The sequence below is a fragment of the Cygnus olor genome, chromosome 19 (genome assembly GCF_009769625.2).
Source record: "Cygnus olor isolate bCygOlo1 chromosome 19, bCygOlo1.pri.v2, whole genome shotgun sequence".
NCBI lineage: Eukaryota > Metazoa > Chordata > Aves > Anseriformes > Anatidae > Cygnus > Cygnus olor.
In genome coordinates, this window is record NC_049187.1 from 5405368 (window position 1) to 5421968 (window position 16601).

General features: G+C 60.5%; 2 protein-coding genes across 5 annotated transcripts in view; one reads left to right on the forward strand and one right to left on the reverse strand.

Moving 5' to 3' along the window:
• SLC25A25 (solute carrier family 25 member 25) overlaps window positions 1-12267 on the reverse strand; it is a 25114-nt gene extending 12847 nt beyond the window's left edge. Inside the window, exon 1 of one of the 3 annotated variants that reach the window (XM_040531642.1) lies at window positions 11850-12267. In XM_040531642.1, coding sequence (XP_040387576.1) covers window positions 11850-12161 — 312 coding nt within the window. In that variant the 5' untranslated portion in view covers window positions 12162-12267. Of the gene's footprint in view, window positions 1-2122; window positions 2711-11849 lie in introns of those variants that run through there. The other 2 variants (XM_040531643.1, XM_040531644.1) reach the window with 2 other exon arrangements.
• Window positions 12268-12749: 482 nt separating this feature from the next.
• On the forward strand, window positions 12750-14913 carry NAIF1 (nuclear apoptosis inducing factor 1). 2 transcript variants are annotated; one of them, XM_040531650.1, is made up of 2 exons: window positions 12750-13884; window positions 14168-14913. In XM_040531650.1, the coding sequence occupies exons 1-2, from the start codon at window positions 13038-13040 to the stop codon at window positions 14629-14631; spliced, it is 1311 nt and encodes a 436-aa protein (XP_040387584.1). In that variant the 5' UTR covers window positions 12750-13037; the 3' UTR covers window positions 14632-14913. The 2 variants fall into 2 exon arrangements, with proteins under 2 accessions (XP_040387584.1, XP_040387585.1); XM_040531651.1 differs by having other exon boundaries at window positions 12767-13545.
• The last annotated feature ends 1688 nt before the right edge of the window (window positions 14914-16601 follow it).

The following is a 16601-nucleotide window of genomic DNA, read 5'->3' on the forward strand; positions in this document are numbered from 1 at the left end:
AGCTCCAAAGTTACAAGTCCGGACGGTGACACGGAGGGCAGGTGGCGCCTCTCCTGCGCACACGCGCCCCGGAGCCAACGCATCGCGTTTACGGGCGGCGTTTTCTCCTACGCTCTCCTACAACTCGTGTCGGAGCCGTTCCCTTTGGTGAAGGAGCTGAGCTGACACCGACGCGAGGATCGAGGAGCCACGACTAGGAAGCACCTTCAGCCGTTTACGGACACACAAATTCCTTACAGGGAGCCAAGCACCAGGCACGGTGTTTTGTGTGCTTTTAGCAGCTACAGGCGTCTTCAGGAAACAAAGCGGCACGCGGTGAAGAGACTTACCCCAAGGTCACCGCCGTGCAGCGGCAGAGAACAGAAGCCAGGTGTCCCCCACATTTTCTTTACCCCTCCCGTAACACCGGCTGCTCGCGGTGATTTATAACCTGCCCCTAAGGCCGTACTGGACTTTTTACAACACCTCTACTCCAGACGGGTAATTAGAGCACAGATATACGGGCGAGCTTCACAAGCTGCTGTCCATCAGCTGAGCCGCGGTGACTGGGCGCAGCATTAGCTGGTTGGACTGCAAGGTAAAACCTATCTGCATAATCCTCCCGAGGACAGCTTTGCTCCGTATTTTACTTGACAGGGAGGACAGGCTAAAATTACACAGCCACGGCCTCGCAGCAGATGGGCAGTTCCTTCCTAAGCTGCAGTAACTCCATTTTATCACATCCTTATCCTCCAGGCATTCCTGCATTAGCCAATTTTAGGGTTCCTATAAAGCAAAGCTTCTCAGGGTCACGGAGGCGAGGGGAGATTGCTGTCAGCGCCCTCCCCGCTGCAGAGAAAGCCTCATTTGCAGGTGTGAACAGATGGGCTCTCCCTGACTGAGGGGCCGTTGTTCCCTCGGAAGGTACCGGAGATTTGCAGCCCTGCCCTTTCAAGGTTTTCATCGCAGCCTCCTTTGGTTCCGAGCCTCTGTCCTTCCTCAACCTCTGCGCGCAAGAGTCCTCCTCTTCTCCTCAAGGCGCGCACGCCTCTGGCTTTGGAGAAGACGCACAGTGCTCGCTGCTGGTGGCGGGGCCGAAGGCAGAAGTCTTCCTCCCTGCAGATATTTCAGCCGGGTTGAGGCAGGGAGCGGCTGCTGCTCGGCGGGACGCGAGACGCCCCCCTGCCTGCTGCCATTCACACCACCAGCAGGAGGTACTCGGCCCCTCCGCAGCCCGAACCTGCTCAGCCCCCATTTTAGAGAAGCCTCACAGCAGCAACCCCATTTCCTTACCGAGCAAGCCGGATCCTGCCACTCACCCAGCGCTTCCCCTCAGCGCCGCAGCCAGCCCCGGCTCCCGCAGGGGTTCTGCCCAGCTCCGCCGGGTCACACCCCCGGCCACAAACCCCACGAAGCAAGAGCCGGCTGCATCACCCTCAGGAGACGGGCAGCGTTCCCTTCCCCCTCGCAAATAAGCCAGAACTGCCGTCAGCCAGCCTCGTACTACGAGGCCAGCACGAAACTAAGCCGCTTTTGTTCGCCTCCCCCCAGACAAAGCCTCGCCATTTATCCTCCGCCAACCGCGCGCCCACCCCGGGAAGTTCCCGTCCCCGCAGATTTTGGTCTCCTCCTCGTGCTGCCCGCACCCCGGGGACAGCCCTGCCTGCTGCGGGCCGGGCCATCAGCCAACGCGCTCGGTTACTCCCACCACGCTAGTTCCTTGCAGTTTCCAGAGGGTTGCCAAATTACCAGACTGACTCCCGAGGATTTCGGGACCTTTTGGGTCCCGCTCCCATCTCCAGGGCAGGGCAGGGCAGTGCAGGGGCTCGCCACTAACCTGCGTTATCATCCCCTGCCCTCTGAGTTACGCTGCCTGCAAGCCACCAAGGATTTCAGACCCCCATACTCCCCTAAAGGGTATTTTTTTTTTTTTCCTTTGAACGTCGCATCCGAAAGGTTACATTGCCTCTTTGCAGTCGTTCCCCTGGTCCCCCCCATTTCCCTCCTAGCGAGCACACGCATTGGACCCGCTCACTACTGCCGCCCCCTCCCCAAGCACACACACACAGCTCATCCCTGCACACTCCCCCTGCTCCCCGCTGGCCTGGCCGACCCCTCTGCAGGCCCCTGGATATCCCGTTACCTTCGGAAAATGCTCTGCGGGTCCAACCACCAGTAGGATAGTTGGTCTCCTTTCAGTGGGGTCAGTCCCTCTGTCCTGTGGCTTCCCCAACATCTTTGGCCCTTTCTCCCCGGGGCCTGGAAGTGGGCTGGTGTTCCTGGCCTCATCCTCTTTTTCATCTGCAGGACCTTGGCATACGGCCCTGGGAAGGAAGCTAGACAGAAAATGCCAAAGGCTCTGCAGCATCGCCTCCGCAGCGAGCGTCCCCGGCAGGGAAAGCCCGCGCGCTCGCAGCCGCCCGCCGCCGAGGGTGCTGAGCACGCCGCCGAGCACCCCAGGACGGGAACGGGCACGGCGGCCAGCGGGAGGGAGGTTCAAGGCAGCGGCTCCACGGGCTCCGATTCCTTACGGCCCGGCTCCTGCGGACGCTTCCTGCCTTTTGAAATTGCTGCTAGCGCAGTCGTGCCTGGCCTGACAAGCAGCTCATTGTACAGGAGCCTCACAAATCTGGTGGCAACAGACAAAGCGCAAGACCTCTGGCACGGAGAAGCCAAGACGCCGAGCTTTGCAGAGGACGCTTGCACAGAAAAGCCGAGATGCCGCGCTCGGGAGGAGAGCTTAAAAAAAAAAAAAGCCTCTCGGAGAGGCTCAGGCTTCTCAGAGCCGCCGAGGAAGCGGCGCGTCCCGGCGCATCCCACCGGCGGGGCTGAGCACCGGGGCTGCGTCCCCACTGCAGCAGCGCCCAGCCAATCGCCGCTCCCAGCGCCGCGGGGCCCCGGAGCCAGGCAGCGCGCGCAGGCGGCCGGGAGCGCGCGGGCACCCGCGGGGAGCGCGCCCGGCGGGCGGGGAGGGCAGCGAGCGCGGCGGCCGCGGCCCCGGGGCAGCTCGGAGGCGCGGGGCTGGGCACAGCGTTTACGTACCCGCTCCTCGGGCTCGGCAGCGGGGCTTTGTTCGGGCGGCAGGCGGTTCCCCGGAGCCGCGGCTGAATTAACCTCGAGCTGCTCCCTCTCTCCGGTCTGTTACGGCGACAAGAGCTGTTTGGTGCCGCGTTGTGCTCCTGCCGTCGGGCTTCCAGCGACACGCTGGCACAGTGTGGCTGCTTATCTCCGCACGCTCTGACACGCCGCGGGCACGGCCCCGCCGAGCAGACGGGCCGGAGCTCTGCGGCAGGAGCCTCGCAACGCGCGGCGTCGAGCAAGGGATTAGCTGGGGCACAGCGCGGAGGCAGCACAAGCAGCACCAGCACGCGTCACCGCGCGGCCCCGAACACAAAACATCCCCCTCAGGAGCTCCCAGACCTGCTGTGGGGCTGCACCACAGCGCCCGTCTGCAGCACCAGCCCCCCGGGGACACGCTGTGTCTGCGCTGGGGTACCAGGGAGCCCCTTGGCAGCCCCCATCTCTGCCCATCACCTGCGTCTGCGGGAGGAGGGCGCCGCGTGCCTCGCCTCCCGGAGCAGTACGGCTCTGCCCTACGAGCACAGCTTGCTTCTTTACCACGATAACACAGCACCCCGCAGATCCCATCACCGAGGCTCCCAACAGCAGCTCGGCGAGCTCCTCGCCATGCACCCGACTTCTGTTTCGGTTTTTAACCTTCGCCGGTGGCAAACAGTAGGAAAGTTTTGTTCTACAGGTATCAGATATAAAACTACAATCCAAAACCTGGAAGAACTACAAGTTTTAAGCAGCCCATCTGCAAATAAATTTGAGAGGAAGAATGTAAAGCATCTCATTGTAGGGGACGTGCTACTGCTGAATTCCTTTAACCAACCTGAGTAATGGAAAAAGGGACGAGTACGCAGAAGAATTCACATTACAAAGAATTCTTCTGCAAATACACTTCAGTTACTTAATGAGACAAAAACGCTGCTCAGTCATAAGGTCCACATACAGCACAGAACGGTTTTAACTTTAAAACTCAACGCACACAGAAAGGCAGAACCAAAAAGGGAAGGGAGAGGCAGCCACGCGGGGCACGAGCAGGCGCTGCGGCAGGGATGTGGGTCAGGCGCAGGCAGAGGAGCAGGAGGTAGGTGTGCTGTGCCGGCGCCAGCCATCACAACTACAGCAGAGGAGTTACATTGCTTTCTGAAGGACCTGAATGACAGCGCTTTAAGGTGGTAGTTTAACACTTCTAACGCCGCTGAGCCAAAGGAGGAGCAAAGCAGATTCTCTGAACCGGGCCCAGTCCATCAAAATCCACTTTTAGCGGCCCGAGGCTACGGCTCCAGGAGCAGCAGCGAACGGGAGCTCTTCTGGTGGCCGTGAGCTCCAGGCAGCTCCCGCAGCCCCATCAGCTCCGCGCCCACCTCGCTCCCGCAGCCTCACCGACGCAGCCGGGACGCGCAGAGCGCTGGGGGAACAACGGATGGGGTCAGGAGGAGACAGGCACTCGAGCTGCCTCCTGCAGCAGCAGGCACACAGCTCCGCCGCCCAGAGGGACTGGAGACAGCGAGGGCAAGGCGCACGAGCGGGACCGGGGCTTGTGCCAGCGGTCACGGCGCTGGGCAGCTCCGTGCGAGGACGCGTTAGGCCAGCTAACCTTACTGGGCGCTGCTGCTCGGTTCCTCCGTGCTGCATGAGCTGCTGTTTGGGGCGTGTGCATGGCAGGGACCCCATCTCCCTTCGCCCATGCACAGTAAATAGCCGTCGGTGCAAGAAAGTACTTGCTCGGGGTGCAGTTAAAGCAGGAACTCGGCAACTCTTCCTTGGCTTTTGTCCTCGCTACAGAAAACCTCGGAGGAATTCTCCCGCCGCACTAATCCACCCAGCTCCTGGGGAACAGACTTTTCTGATCATATTTGGAAAAAAAAAGCATTTATTTTACCAAGCGAGGAATTTTATTAGGTCAGAACAATGAAGCCAGTAACAGCGAGATGATTACAGCTGGAGGCAAGGCAACCGCTCTCCTCCGGGGAGCTGCACACCAGCATCACCCCACCGCCAGGAGGCCAAGCGCTCACGCACAACAGCTGCAACAAACGCAGCAAGTCCGGCCTGAGCCGGCACGCAGAGGAACAAAAATTCGTGTTTTTTTCTAGAAATCGCAAACCGAGCCCGCACCAGAGCTCCTCTCCCAACCTAACCCCTCGGCAGGGTCGGGCTTTCGGCTCCAGCTGCTTGCAGGGACCGAGTCCGGGGCTGTCAGGAGGGAAGGGCTCCTGGGGGCCCCGCTGTCCTGCACCACCGAGGTGTGGTCATGGGGTAACGGAGCAGAAGGCGGTGACAAAACCATGCCATCTACCCCAACGGAGACAAAGGAGAAGGGAAAGAGCGAGAGGATGACGTGATCGCTTAATTAAAACAGTGTTTTCCTCGTGGTGCGGGCTGGCGAAGGGAGGTCTGCTTTTAGGGAGCAAACCCAAGGTGTTGCACGGCCTCTCCGATCCCGTCCTGCACGCCCGGTACCTGCCACGTCTCCCGCGGGCCCTGGGCCTTGCTGGGCTGGCAGCACCGGGCAGGAGCCGGGTCCCAGCCTCCGCTTGCTCCAAGATGGCTTCTGCACGACTCCTGAGCGAGCACGCAGCCTTTTCCAGCAGGAACCCGAGCCTCGTCAGCAGACAGCTAGCTCACGCCGAAAAAATGCGGGAGGGAGGGTAAAAAGCGAGCTGGGCAGAGGGAAGGGGAGCAGCGAAACCTCTCCTCCCGCGCAGGGGGAGCTGCCGCTGCGGTCGCCTGCTCCGGGTCCCGGCGTGACCCCGCAGTGACGCAGCCCCGGGACGCCCCCGAGCAGCCGCCGCTGCACGAGGGACACCCGAGGAATGCTGCTGGCACCGCTCTCGCACCCACCTCTCGTCTTTCCCTACGTAATTTGAGAAAGATGAGACTTTACGTACTTTAAAAGGGGAAAGAGCTGAAAGGAGCCCTGCACGGCGCTTCTGGCAGCACGCTGTAGGAACCTGAACGTCTTGGCCACCGCTGCTTAACTAACGAAGCTGCCCAGTGCCGTCCAACCCCGTGAACGTATCGGGGTGGCAGGGCAGAGCTCGGCGAGCAGCACGACAAAAAGCAGGCCTCTTCGCAGGAACCCGGGCACAAGCGGCTATCCCAGCCGCTGGAGCTGAGCGCAGTGCCAGCGGCACACCGAGACACGCCGGGGGAACTCGGGGCTGTGCCACGGCCACGTCCCATCACGGGAAGGGCCAAAAGGGCGCCCTCAGCGCTCAGGAGGCGGACAGTCGGCCTCTCCCTGCACCCAACGGATCAGCGGGCACAGCCCCGCAGCTCAGCGCCGGCAGGAAAGCAGCAGCTGAGCCGTGACGGCCCCGCGGCCACGTCACCCGGCCCCTGCTCGCCTCCGGGGCCTCGCACCCCACGCAGCAACACGTCTCGGGGCAGCTCAGGGCCCAGCGGCGTCAGCAATCGCTCGCGGAGCGGAGCTCTCTGCTCCGAGCCCCTCCAGCTGCTGGGAAGACCCCACAGCAGCAACGTGCCCCCTGACAGCGATGCTCCAAACCAACCCTGGGGCATCACCACACCGCGCTGTGTCCCACATTCGGAGGCCCTGATATAGCCCTAGGACACGGCCAAGAACAAAGCCCCATTCACCGCCTTTCTTTCAGACCTACTTGTAGCAGCGCTCCCGCCCCCCGCCTCCTCCTGCCGGCGCCAGGGGGGCACCAGGGGCACCCGGAGACGCAGCACTCCCTGTTCCGGGGGGCTCGCAAACGGGAGGGCAGTCCTCGTGGCATCTTGTTAACACAACGCCGCTCGGTGCTCAGCCAGACTTGTCGCTGACTTCTGTTTCTTTGAGGCAAAGAAAACCACCACCAAGTCCACTCGAGTTTTTGGTTAGTTTATCTGCCCTTATCTCGGTAATTTCATTTATTCCCCTCCCAAGCTGACGAACAGGCAACGGCCCGGATCGGGACGAGGATCTATCTCACGCTGCTCACCAAGGAACCCAGCCCTGGTAATTAAACACCGCCGCACAGAGCACCCGGGGAAAGGCCAAAGCCCCAGCGCAAGCCCTGCTCGGGCACCCAGCTGCTTCGCGTCGGCTCCAGCATTTCACTGCACTCAGCTCGGGGACCCCGCAGGCACTCGCTCCGCTACCGTCTGGAGCGAGCAGCGTCCGCAGGGTGCAGCCCCGCGGGGAGAGCGGGGCACCCCTCCGCAGGACCGGGGCTCGTGGGGCGACGTCAGCGGTCAGAACCGAGGGCCCAGAGCCACGTCTGCGCCTGGCGGGGCTCAGCCGCTGTCCTCCTCCCTTATCACCCGTAACTCGGAGAAAGGTCTCGGCTAAATAACCCCGCGAGGCACCGGGCTCCTCCGACTCGCCGTGCTGTGGGGCAAAAAGCCATCCTGGAACGCTCCCGGAGGGCACCTCTGGGGAGCTGCCTACCCGGCCCCGTGGTACGCAGCCAGACGGGGGTAAGCTCACCTGCGTACCAACAGCGGGGGTTAAGCAAGAGCGAGCTCCTCTCGGCTACGTCTGCACCTAAATCTCACTTCCAACCTACCCCAGCGAGCAGGGACGCGCGCTGCCGGTTTCGTGCCAAGTCAACCGCAGCAAGGCGTCCGACGAGAGGAGGCCAGGTCCGAGCAGAGGCTCCCTGTCACCACCGGGCTGGGACAGCGACGCTCCAGGCAGCCTCCCTCCCCGGCACTCACCGTCACGGGGCACCAACAGCGACGCCGCGCGGGGAAGCCTCCCGGTGCCCACGGCAGCCCCGCATTTCCCCGCCGCGGTGGCTGTCTGGGACTCGTGCGATGGATCGCGAAGGGTTCGTCTGCGTCTTCAGAACACCTACGCGGGTGAATCCGCGCTGACTCATCCCCTGAGCACAGATGCGGAGGGTTTATCTGCAGCAAAATCACTGACCTACAGTTCGCGTCTCCCAAGCGCCTGGGAGCAGGGCCCTCCTCAAACCACACGTTTCAGAACACGGAGAGCCACCAGCCCCCGCTCCCCACAGCCCAAACACCCCGTTTCTGGCTGCCGTTTTAATGCACGACATCCCCAAACATCTGGAGTTACTTAACGCGTTATTAACGCAAGGTGAAACTGCTCTCGGACCAGCTCAGGGTGTCTAAAGCTGTCCTCTGGGCTTAGCCAGGAGATGGGCGGCTGAGAAGCCGCTGGCAAGTCGCTGCCAGCAGGAGGAAGGCTACGAGCTGGAACATCAACCTCTAACACGGCTTCGCTTGTGTGATTGTGACCTTGCGTTGCTCAACCCCACCGATGAGTTCCAGAGCCCTGGCCACCAGCTTCCCAACTGCCCCGGCAGGATCCGAGACACACGGACCATGAAGATGTTGGACCTGAGAGCACAGCTCGGGGGTGAGATTTCAGCCTAGATTATCAAGCAGTTTTGCTCTTTTTTTTTTTTTTTTTACTCACAGACTTCTGTAGCACAATAAAAGCTGGGGTTATCTGCTTCCAGAGCGCTGCCAAAGGGAAACAGGTGAAGGCACTGCACAGAAAGAGCCCCTGCTTCCTCCGCCCCGTACAGCCGCTGAGGGTTTTAGGACATTACCCATAGCGTAATATGGAGTAGTCAAGTCTTGGAGAGTAAAATAGTTGCAGAAATAAGAGTCTAAAAGAAATATTAAATAAAGGCATGAGAGATGATAAAGTACTGATCAGAAATAAGATTAAATCTTTTCAAAATTGCAATAATACAAAGCATTTCTCAGCCCATCCATCACGGACGGAAACTGGCCAGAGCTAACTGAGCAGCTGTCGCAGCAACAGTGGGGACACCGCGCCCATTCCCTGACAGCTGGAGGAGCCCAGGAGCCACCCCCGAAAAGCAAAGCCCTTCAGAGCAGCCTGAAGGGAACCAAACCCCGCAGAGCCCTGCGGCAGCACGGTTATGCCCCTTCAGCACACGTGAAAGCAGGATTTGCGGGGGAGTTTGGACAGCACCTGGAGATCAAAGAGGAGACACCAGGCAGAGAACGGGGCGATGAAAGGCAGCGGGAGGATTCGGGCAGAATGGGAGCTGGGGTGGATTCCTACGGGAAGGCGAGACCCTGGCAGCAACAGGCAGTCGCACAGGTGAGGTCGGGAGAAACAAGTACATCAGGGAGGGTATAAATGCTGTCACTTTTTAGCAACGCACCACCTCCAGATACAGAGCAGGAAGCACAGTGCTGGTTCCACTACCCTCACTCCCATTAAGCGCATATTTTCAGTTCCATAAACCTACGCAAACATTTTCAGGAGGGAAGTCGGGGAGCAGTAAAAAGATTAACTACTCCCGAAGCAGATTTAACTCGGCAGCGAAGCGTTCCTTACACAGGAGACGAGGAATGCCTCTACAACAGTTTGCACGTGGTCACTCCCTTACTGCTCAGGCACAGCGAGGTATGCGCGTTGCTTCACGGACCCAGCGCAAACAAGCGTTTCTCTAGAAGGCTCACTGATTTGGCACGCGGGATTTGTCAAATGGTTTAAAGATAACAGCATGGCTTTAAAAAAAACATCGTTTACATAAGCAAATTCCACCCAAAGGACATCTGTGTACGACGACTTCTCTCCCCCGGCGCCGAAGGCCACCCCTAGAACAAAAGGCAGCAGTTTTCCGAGAACGCTACCGAGGGTTTTATCTGGGTGAGAACTCTCAGAGGCTGAAGGAGACAAAATATCGCTCGTTCCCTCTTCGAGTTGCGGCCCAGAGCGGTTACTGCTGCCACAAGGACTTTTAGCCTGCTGACGCAGAGCTCAGCCACTCACAGCTGGCATCACAAGGCTGATGTTTTCTCCAGCTGTCCCTCAAGCACTGGAAGGGAACTCCCGTATCAAATGTACTCCTGCACGGGGGGAAAAGTAAGAGGTACCTGAGGCACTCAGTGATTTACCGATCGCAAGCAGCCCGTGTGATTTGTGCTCAGATCGGTCCCCAAACACCACGTCCGCTCGGCCAGAGGTTTTCATCTCGACCCTTACGCACCTCTCCTGACCGCGACGTGGCATTAGCTACCCCACGTGTCAAAGTGTCATCCTTAGCTCAGGCTGGGGAAGGAAAAGGAATGACTTATTAATAGAACTCCCTGGGAAACAGGAAGTTTATGCAGCTTTTCATAAAAAGAAAACCACAGGGTGGAAGTTTTCCAGCCGGCTCTCCAAGGCCTGCCCTCACGCGTCTAAGTGGAACCGAGAGGTCTGAACCCTGCGTTCCTGCCCCTAACAGGAGCTAACTTTGATGCTGCTGCAGGGGGTGCTCTGCAATACTACCACGAGCTCCACTGCTCTACCCAGCCACTTCCTGCAGGGCAGAAGAGGAAGCAGAGGAAGCAAAGGGCCGAGGAGCAGTCCCGACGGGTGAGGGCTTCAGCAGCAACACCGGCATCCAGGCAGCGCTCCCCTCGGGCGGAGCGGTTCCAGTCCCCGCAGAACATTTCCTCTCTGCCGTTCCCGCAGCGCGGCAAGCAAAGAAACTCTCTGCCGGAAAGTAAAAGAGCATTTTGGTTCGTAGCGCATCCTCCCAGCCTGGAAAATGTCAGGCTGGACTGAGTAACATGCCCGGGAGAAGAAGGGAATGCAAACCGAGACCGGCACGCAGGCACAGAACATTCTGGGGATGAGAGCCTCCTGCCAGAGCTCAGGGATTCAGCCCCACAGGGGGCAGCAGGTCAGCACTTCACAGGGCATGCACAGGTGATTTATGGGGTGTAATCAGGTTTCAGCACCGAAGCACACGCCGCAGCAATTCGCCATGGCACTGACGTTATTTTTAGAAGCGGCACAAGTAAATCACTCGCAGGATCCTCGCGTCGCCCAAGAGTTATCGCGCTCTGCAGCAGCGAGGAAGGTAGCAACCAAAAAGCAACGTTAACCGTTAAAACGGGGGGGTTCAGAGCTAGAAGGGAGCCGGCGACTTTGGGAAGGGTGGATGCACACGGTCAGAGCGACCAAAGGGGTCACCACTCCCAGGGCAGGGAGGGAGCAGGAACCATCACTTGAGTTTTCTTCTCAGTGACTCAGAAGCTCCCCGCAGCCCTCCTGCAGGACTGATTCCCCTGGAGATCACACCTCGGCCACAGCCCTTTATCCACCTGCTGTCACCCCGGGACACGCAGCAGTTTTACAGTCCTACACGCGCGATACAAGACACGACGCGGGGACAAGCCGCGTGTGCACTGACGAGCTCGTTCCTCTGATTCACGGGGACCTAAATCCCAGCGATTGCGATGAAACGGGGCAGCGTTACTAACGCTGGACCTTGGAGCCGGGACTGCCGTGCACAGCACCACACGGAGCGGCGTGACCGCAGCAGGTCACAGCTCCCGGCGCGCCGTGCGTTTTGCACGGTTCACGGGCGAGCTGCACAAACCCAGAAGCCTTCCTATCTAGATTCTGAACCCCTTCAGATAATTAGGCACGTGAAACGGGCACGCGTAAGATGTTTGGGGCAAAAAAGCCAGGCAGCGAGCCTTCGGGGTGCCAGGCAGGCTGCTGGGAGGGAAGGGAGCGAGAACTCGGCGGCGCCCTGGCTGCAGCCACCCCCCTTCCAAACCCGCCTGGGCAGGGCCGGGGAGCCGACACGCTCAGAGCCTCGTGAGCCGGGCCGGCAGCGCCCCCCCCGCCAGCAGCGAGCTCTGGGCCCCGCACGTGCAGCGAGCGGCACCGGGAAGCAGCTCGGCTCCCGCGGCGGGCTCACACGGGTTTGGCGAGCAGAAACCGGGCACTGCCAGGCGGGGCGGGGGGGGGGGTGTGTGCAGGCAGCTGCGGGCCCGGCCCCCCCCCGTTCCTCCCGGTACCGCCCGGTGCCCGCCGTTCCCCCCGCCGCCCCGCTCACCAGCAGGTCGAGCTCGGTGCGGTGCAGCCCGAGGCGGCCCAGGCCCACGGCCAGGTCGTGGATGCAGAGCGCGCCGTCGCGGTTCACGTCCAGCTTCTGGAACAGGGCGCGGAGCCGCCGCTCCTGCTCCGAGGCCTCGCACAGCGCCCGCCCGCAGGGACCGGCACCGGAGCCGGGACCGGAGCCGCCGCCGCCGCCACCGTCGGTCACGGAACCGGGCCCGGGAGCAGCGGCGGCGGCCCGCGGGGAGCCGCAGGGGCAGAGCACGCCGCTCACCACGGGGGACGCCAGCGAGCGCCGCGCCCCCGGCATCCTCCCGCCGCCCGCCCCGCCGCCAAATGGCGGCACTTCCGCCGCCACCAGCCGCCGGGCGCTTCCGCCTTCGCGCCACGCGCCGCCGCCCCCACGTGACGCCCCCCCGCCGGCCAATGGCGGAGGTCCCCCGCGCTGACGTCGGCCGGCACGCGCTGCCGTCCAGCTCGCGGCCAATCGGAGCAGGGCGCCGCGCGCGAGCCGGCACGGGAGGGCTGAGCAAGCTCTTATTGGTTAAGCGCCGGGGGGGAGGCGGGGAAAAGCCGCAGTTGCTCCAATCAGGTCGCGAGCCAGGCCTCCGTTTGATCTTGACGGACGTGGCGCGCACCCAGCAGCTTCCAGAGGGGGGCGGGCGCTCTGCGTTGATGGGCAGGGGAGGAACCAATGGGATTAGAGCGGGGAAATTTAGGGGCGGGCCCAGCCCCTCACCGGCCTCGCGCAGGCCCAGTGGAGTGAGGCAAGCGGCGGGGCGGGGCCTCCCCTCACCTCCCCTCGATGGACAGCCTCGGCGGCCAATAGCAGCCGCCTCTACCCGCGGGGGGGGCCGGACCCTCCCGGTGACGAGCAGCCGCGCGGCCCAACCACGCGAGGCGGGACGGGGGGGCTGATTCTGGAAGCCATTACGCCAGCGTCGCAGGGCGGAGGCCGTTGAGCGGGGCCCGCCGGGTGCTCGCGGTACGCAAATTGCGTACCGTTGGCGGTTGCTAAGGGCCGGGGTTGGGGGAGGGGGGGGGAGGGGGGCACGCGGCCGCCACCGGGCCCTGAGGGGCCCCGGGCCCCCCCCGTCCTCCCCGCCGCGGGGCCCGGCGGGCCGGGGGGGCCCCAACCCCTCGGGGACCCCCTGAGGCGCCCCCCCCCGGAGCTCCCCCGAGGGCCATGGCGTCGCCGCCGGCCCCCCCGGCCAAGAAGCGCAAGATGAACTTCTCGGAGCGCGAGGTGGAGATCATCGTGGAGGAGCTGGAGCGCGGCAAGCACCTGCTGGTGAACCACTTCAACGCCGGCGTGCCGCTGGCCGCCAAGGCCGCCGCCTGGCACGACATCCTGCGCCGCGTCAACGCCGTGGCCACCTGCCGCCGCGAGCTGCCCGAGGTCAAGAAGAAGTGGTCGGACCTCAAGACCGAGGTGCGCCGCAAGGTGGCCCAGGTGCGGGCCGCCATGGAGGGCGGAGGCGAGAGCCAGGGCAACGGCGGCGGCGGCGGCACGGAGGGCGAGGACGCGGCGGGAGCGGCGGCCGCGCCCGTCATCCTCACGCCCATGCAGCAGCGCATCTGCAACCTGCTGGGAGAGGCCACCATCATCAGCCTGCCCGGCGGGGAGTGCGGCGCGGGTGACGGGAGCGAGATCCCCATCACCGCCGCGGCCGCCACCGTCACGCTGACGCAGAGTGAGTGCCGAGCCCGCCAGAGGTGCGGTTGGAGGTCTCGTGGGGAGCCCTGTGTGGGGAGCCCCCCGGCCAAAAGGAGCCTCTGTAACAAAACGACCGTTCCCAACGTGTCCTTGTGCTGTCGGAGAGCGGCTCCAAGATACTCGTGTACTGAAAGTCAGCCTCGACAGCTGGGGTCGGCCTCAAGACCAGGAATTGTGTGGTCCCCTTCTCTCAGAACAAAAGCAAAGGGAGAGAGATCTCCAAGGCCGATTCCCTGGTCAGCCCCAAAGAGGAGCTGTCTGGCTGATAAGTGCCTAAGTGCCGTTCTGGGCCTTTTCTTCGCCCTTCTGTCAGTTGGTGAGTGGTGCTTGGAAAGAGCCTGCAGAACTGGAGGTTGAAGAAGGATTTTGTCTAGACAGACATGGCGTGCCCTATTCCTTTGGACTTCAGCATGTACGCCCGACAAGGAAGCTTAGATGAGGGTGGAGTAGACTTAAATAGGTCATTTTGTGCATTCACTGTTTATTGTGCGTTATCTCGCCGAACAGGCAGTATTTCAGTTACGTTCATTGAATAGTCCTGTAGATAAAACCGCTCCTTTTGCCGCTACTCCTCACCCCTTTCTGTCCTTTGTTCTCAGTTCCTGCAGAGACGACCTACCACAGCCTGGAGGATGGGGTCGTGGAGTACTGCACGACAGAAGCCCCCACGACGGTTACGGCGGAGGCGCCCTTGGAGATGATGGCGCATCAGCACGAAGTATCCGCGAAACCCCAGGAGCTGAAAAGCCGAATCGCTCTGAACTCAGCCAAGCTCCTGCAGGAGCAGCGAGTGACCAACTTACACGTGAAGGAGATTGCCCAGCACCTGGAGCAGCAGAATGACTTGCTGCAGATGATCCGTCGCTCCCAGGAGGTGCAGGCGTGCGCGCAGGAGCGACAGGCGCAAGCCATGGAAGGAACGCAGGCCGCGCTCAGCGCCCTCATCCAGGTCCTCCGCCCCATGATTAAGGACTTCCGTCGATTTTTGCAGAGCAATACGCCCAGCCCTTCGGTGACCGCTGACCCCAGCCAGCCTGGGCAGCAAGATGGCATTATCCAGTGAAAGAAACAGTGATGGGACTCCTTTCTTGGAAAAAAAAAAAAAACAAAACTGCCTCTGCTGCCACTGGGCCCGGAGCGAGGGGGTGCCAGCTCTTGTCAATGTGAAACGGCTCGCCTCGGAGGCTGGCCGAGCCCAGACAGCTTTCTTTCTTCTCCGCTAATCTTATGCTAAGCTGCCTTTTCAGACTCATCGTGCGGAGGGGTAGCCGGATGTGTAATAAAGCAGGAATGTAACATTGGTTGCTTTAGTTCCCCAGAACAATAGATTTGTTTAAAAAACAAATAGAAAAGACGATAATTATTTTTTTATTTGTTTGAAAAACTCTCCTAGGTATGATACCTCTCTTCCTCCCCCCCCTCCCTTTCTCTCTCTTGCCTTTAGCTGGCGTGTAACATGGAGAGCCTTGTTATATCGCAGTGCTGAAACTGCCAAGGTACAGTTATTGTAAACTGTGGTGCGTGGAGGGGGGTGCGTTTCTGTCTCTTGCTGAAAGCATTTACTGGAAACGTGGTACCAGCGGCGGTTCAGCCTTCTCTCCGCACTGAGAACTGGTGGATGCTGCTCTCGGAGCACGAAATTCAGCCCACGCAGACTAGCATCAAGCCTACATGCAGTTTAAATCCCACCCACGTCCCCTTAGGATATAAATGGGGGTTAAAGGAGTGCATTCACCTCGCGTTGTCTGTGTGTGGCCATGAGATTTCACTTTAAACTTAGTAGAGATGACAATGCCATGCCTTGGTTACCAGACGCTGTCCTGGGGTGCGTATCGGAGGCAGTTGCCTGTCACACGTGGTTAATACACACGGGCGCACACAGGTTTCACTCAGGTGGGCTTGCAGGCGAAGCTCCATCTCTGTCTCGCCACACAGGGTCTGTCACCTCCCTGATAGGTTCATCCATCAAAGTGGGCCTGGACTAGAGAGCTGCAGCCACGCCGTAATTCCCAGCCCTGAGGAGTCTGTCAGCCACTCATTTAGTGAGGTTTGGAGCGTTAATTGGGTCTGGTGGTGGTATTTGTTCCGTGCTTTTCAGAGCTGGAGGCAGGTGCAGCAGCTCCTCGTTAGTCTGCTAACAGGTTAGTTAGCCAGGTTAGTTTCCTGGCTTTGACCGGTGGTTTGAGAGACGGGCGTGAGGCTCACCTCACCCATTCTCCTACAGTTACACGGGGTTACACAGCGTTCGCAGCCGCTGCTCTCTCAGTTCAGGCTGCTGGGCTCAGTCCTCACTGAGCAAGCTCGGTTCACAGGGCGGTAAATGAGGTTTGTACAGACTCGGAGTAGCTTCATGACCTTTTAGACAGAAAGCTCCACGTGTACGTGCATGGAAGCAAACTCCAAAAATAAAAAGAAGGAAGCAGAACTCTTCCCCATACCTTGCAGAGCGTTTCACGTTTAATAGGCTTGGTGCTTGCCCGATGCTACTTTTGAAACTGAACCTTTTCAGAGCTGGTATTTGCTTGCTGTTACTTCTCCTTCGGGGCTGAGAAGTGGTGAACAAAGACTGACGAGGGAGTGAATTTGCACAATCAAACGAAACCTCTACGTGTTTTATGGTGGGATGCCGATGGGGTCCCCCGGTTGGAGGAGGAGGCGAACAGGCTCCTGCTGCCTGCCCCTGGCCTTCAGTGATCTCCTCTCATCTGCAAGTCCGATGGCGGAGAAAAGAACAACGCAGTCCCAAGGCTTTGGCCCTGGGAGGACTCCTGACCCTCTGACACCGACAGCTCTGCGCTGAGTCAGGGCGGCATCAGCGGCGCCTTCCCACCTTGTCGGGCACCCGGCCGCGTGAGTAACGCTCGCCTGACTCCTCTCAGACTTGGTGGAGTCAAATCAATTGCTCAACTGAAAGCTATTTTTAAAGCGAAAAGCTCTGCCGTGCGTGTTGTTTTACCTCATTTGTGTAATGATCTCCCCTTCGCAAATATAAATTTTAATAAAAAAAATACGGTTTTTGGTAAAGAGGCTGTT

What these genes read in the sequence shown, in the direction of transcription:
- NAIF1 (XM_040531650.1), top strand. Translation starts at nt 13,038, where the DNA reads ATGGCGTCGCCGCCGGCCCCCCCGGCCAAGAAGCGCAAGATGAACTTC. An exon ending in CTTCGCCCTTCTGTCAGTTG is followed by an intron (nt 13,885 to 14,167) that starts GTGAGTGGTGCT and finishes CTTTGTTCTCAG; the next exon opens with TTCCTGCAGAGACGACCTAC.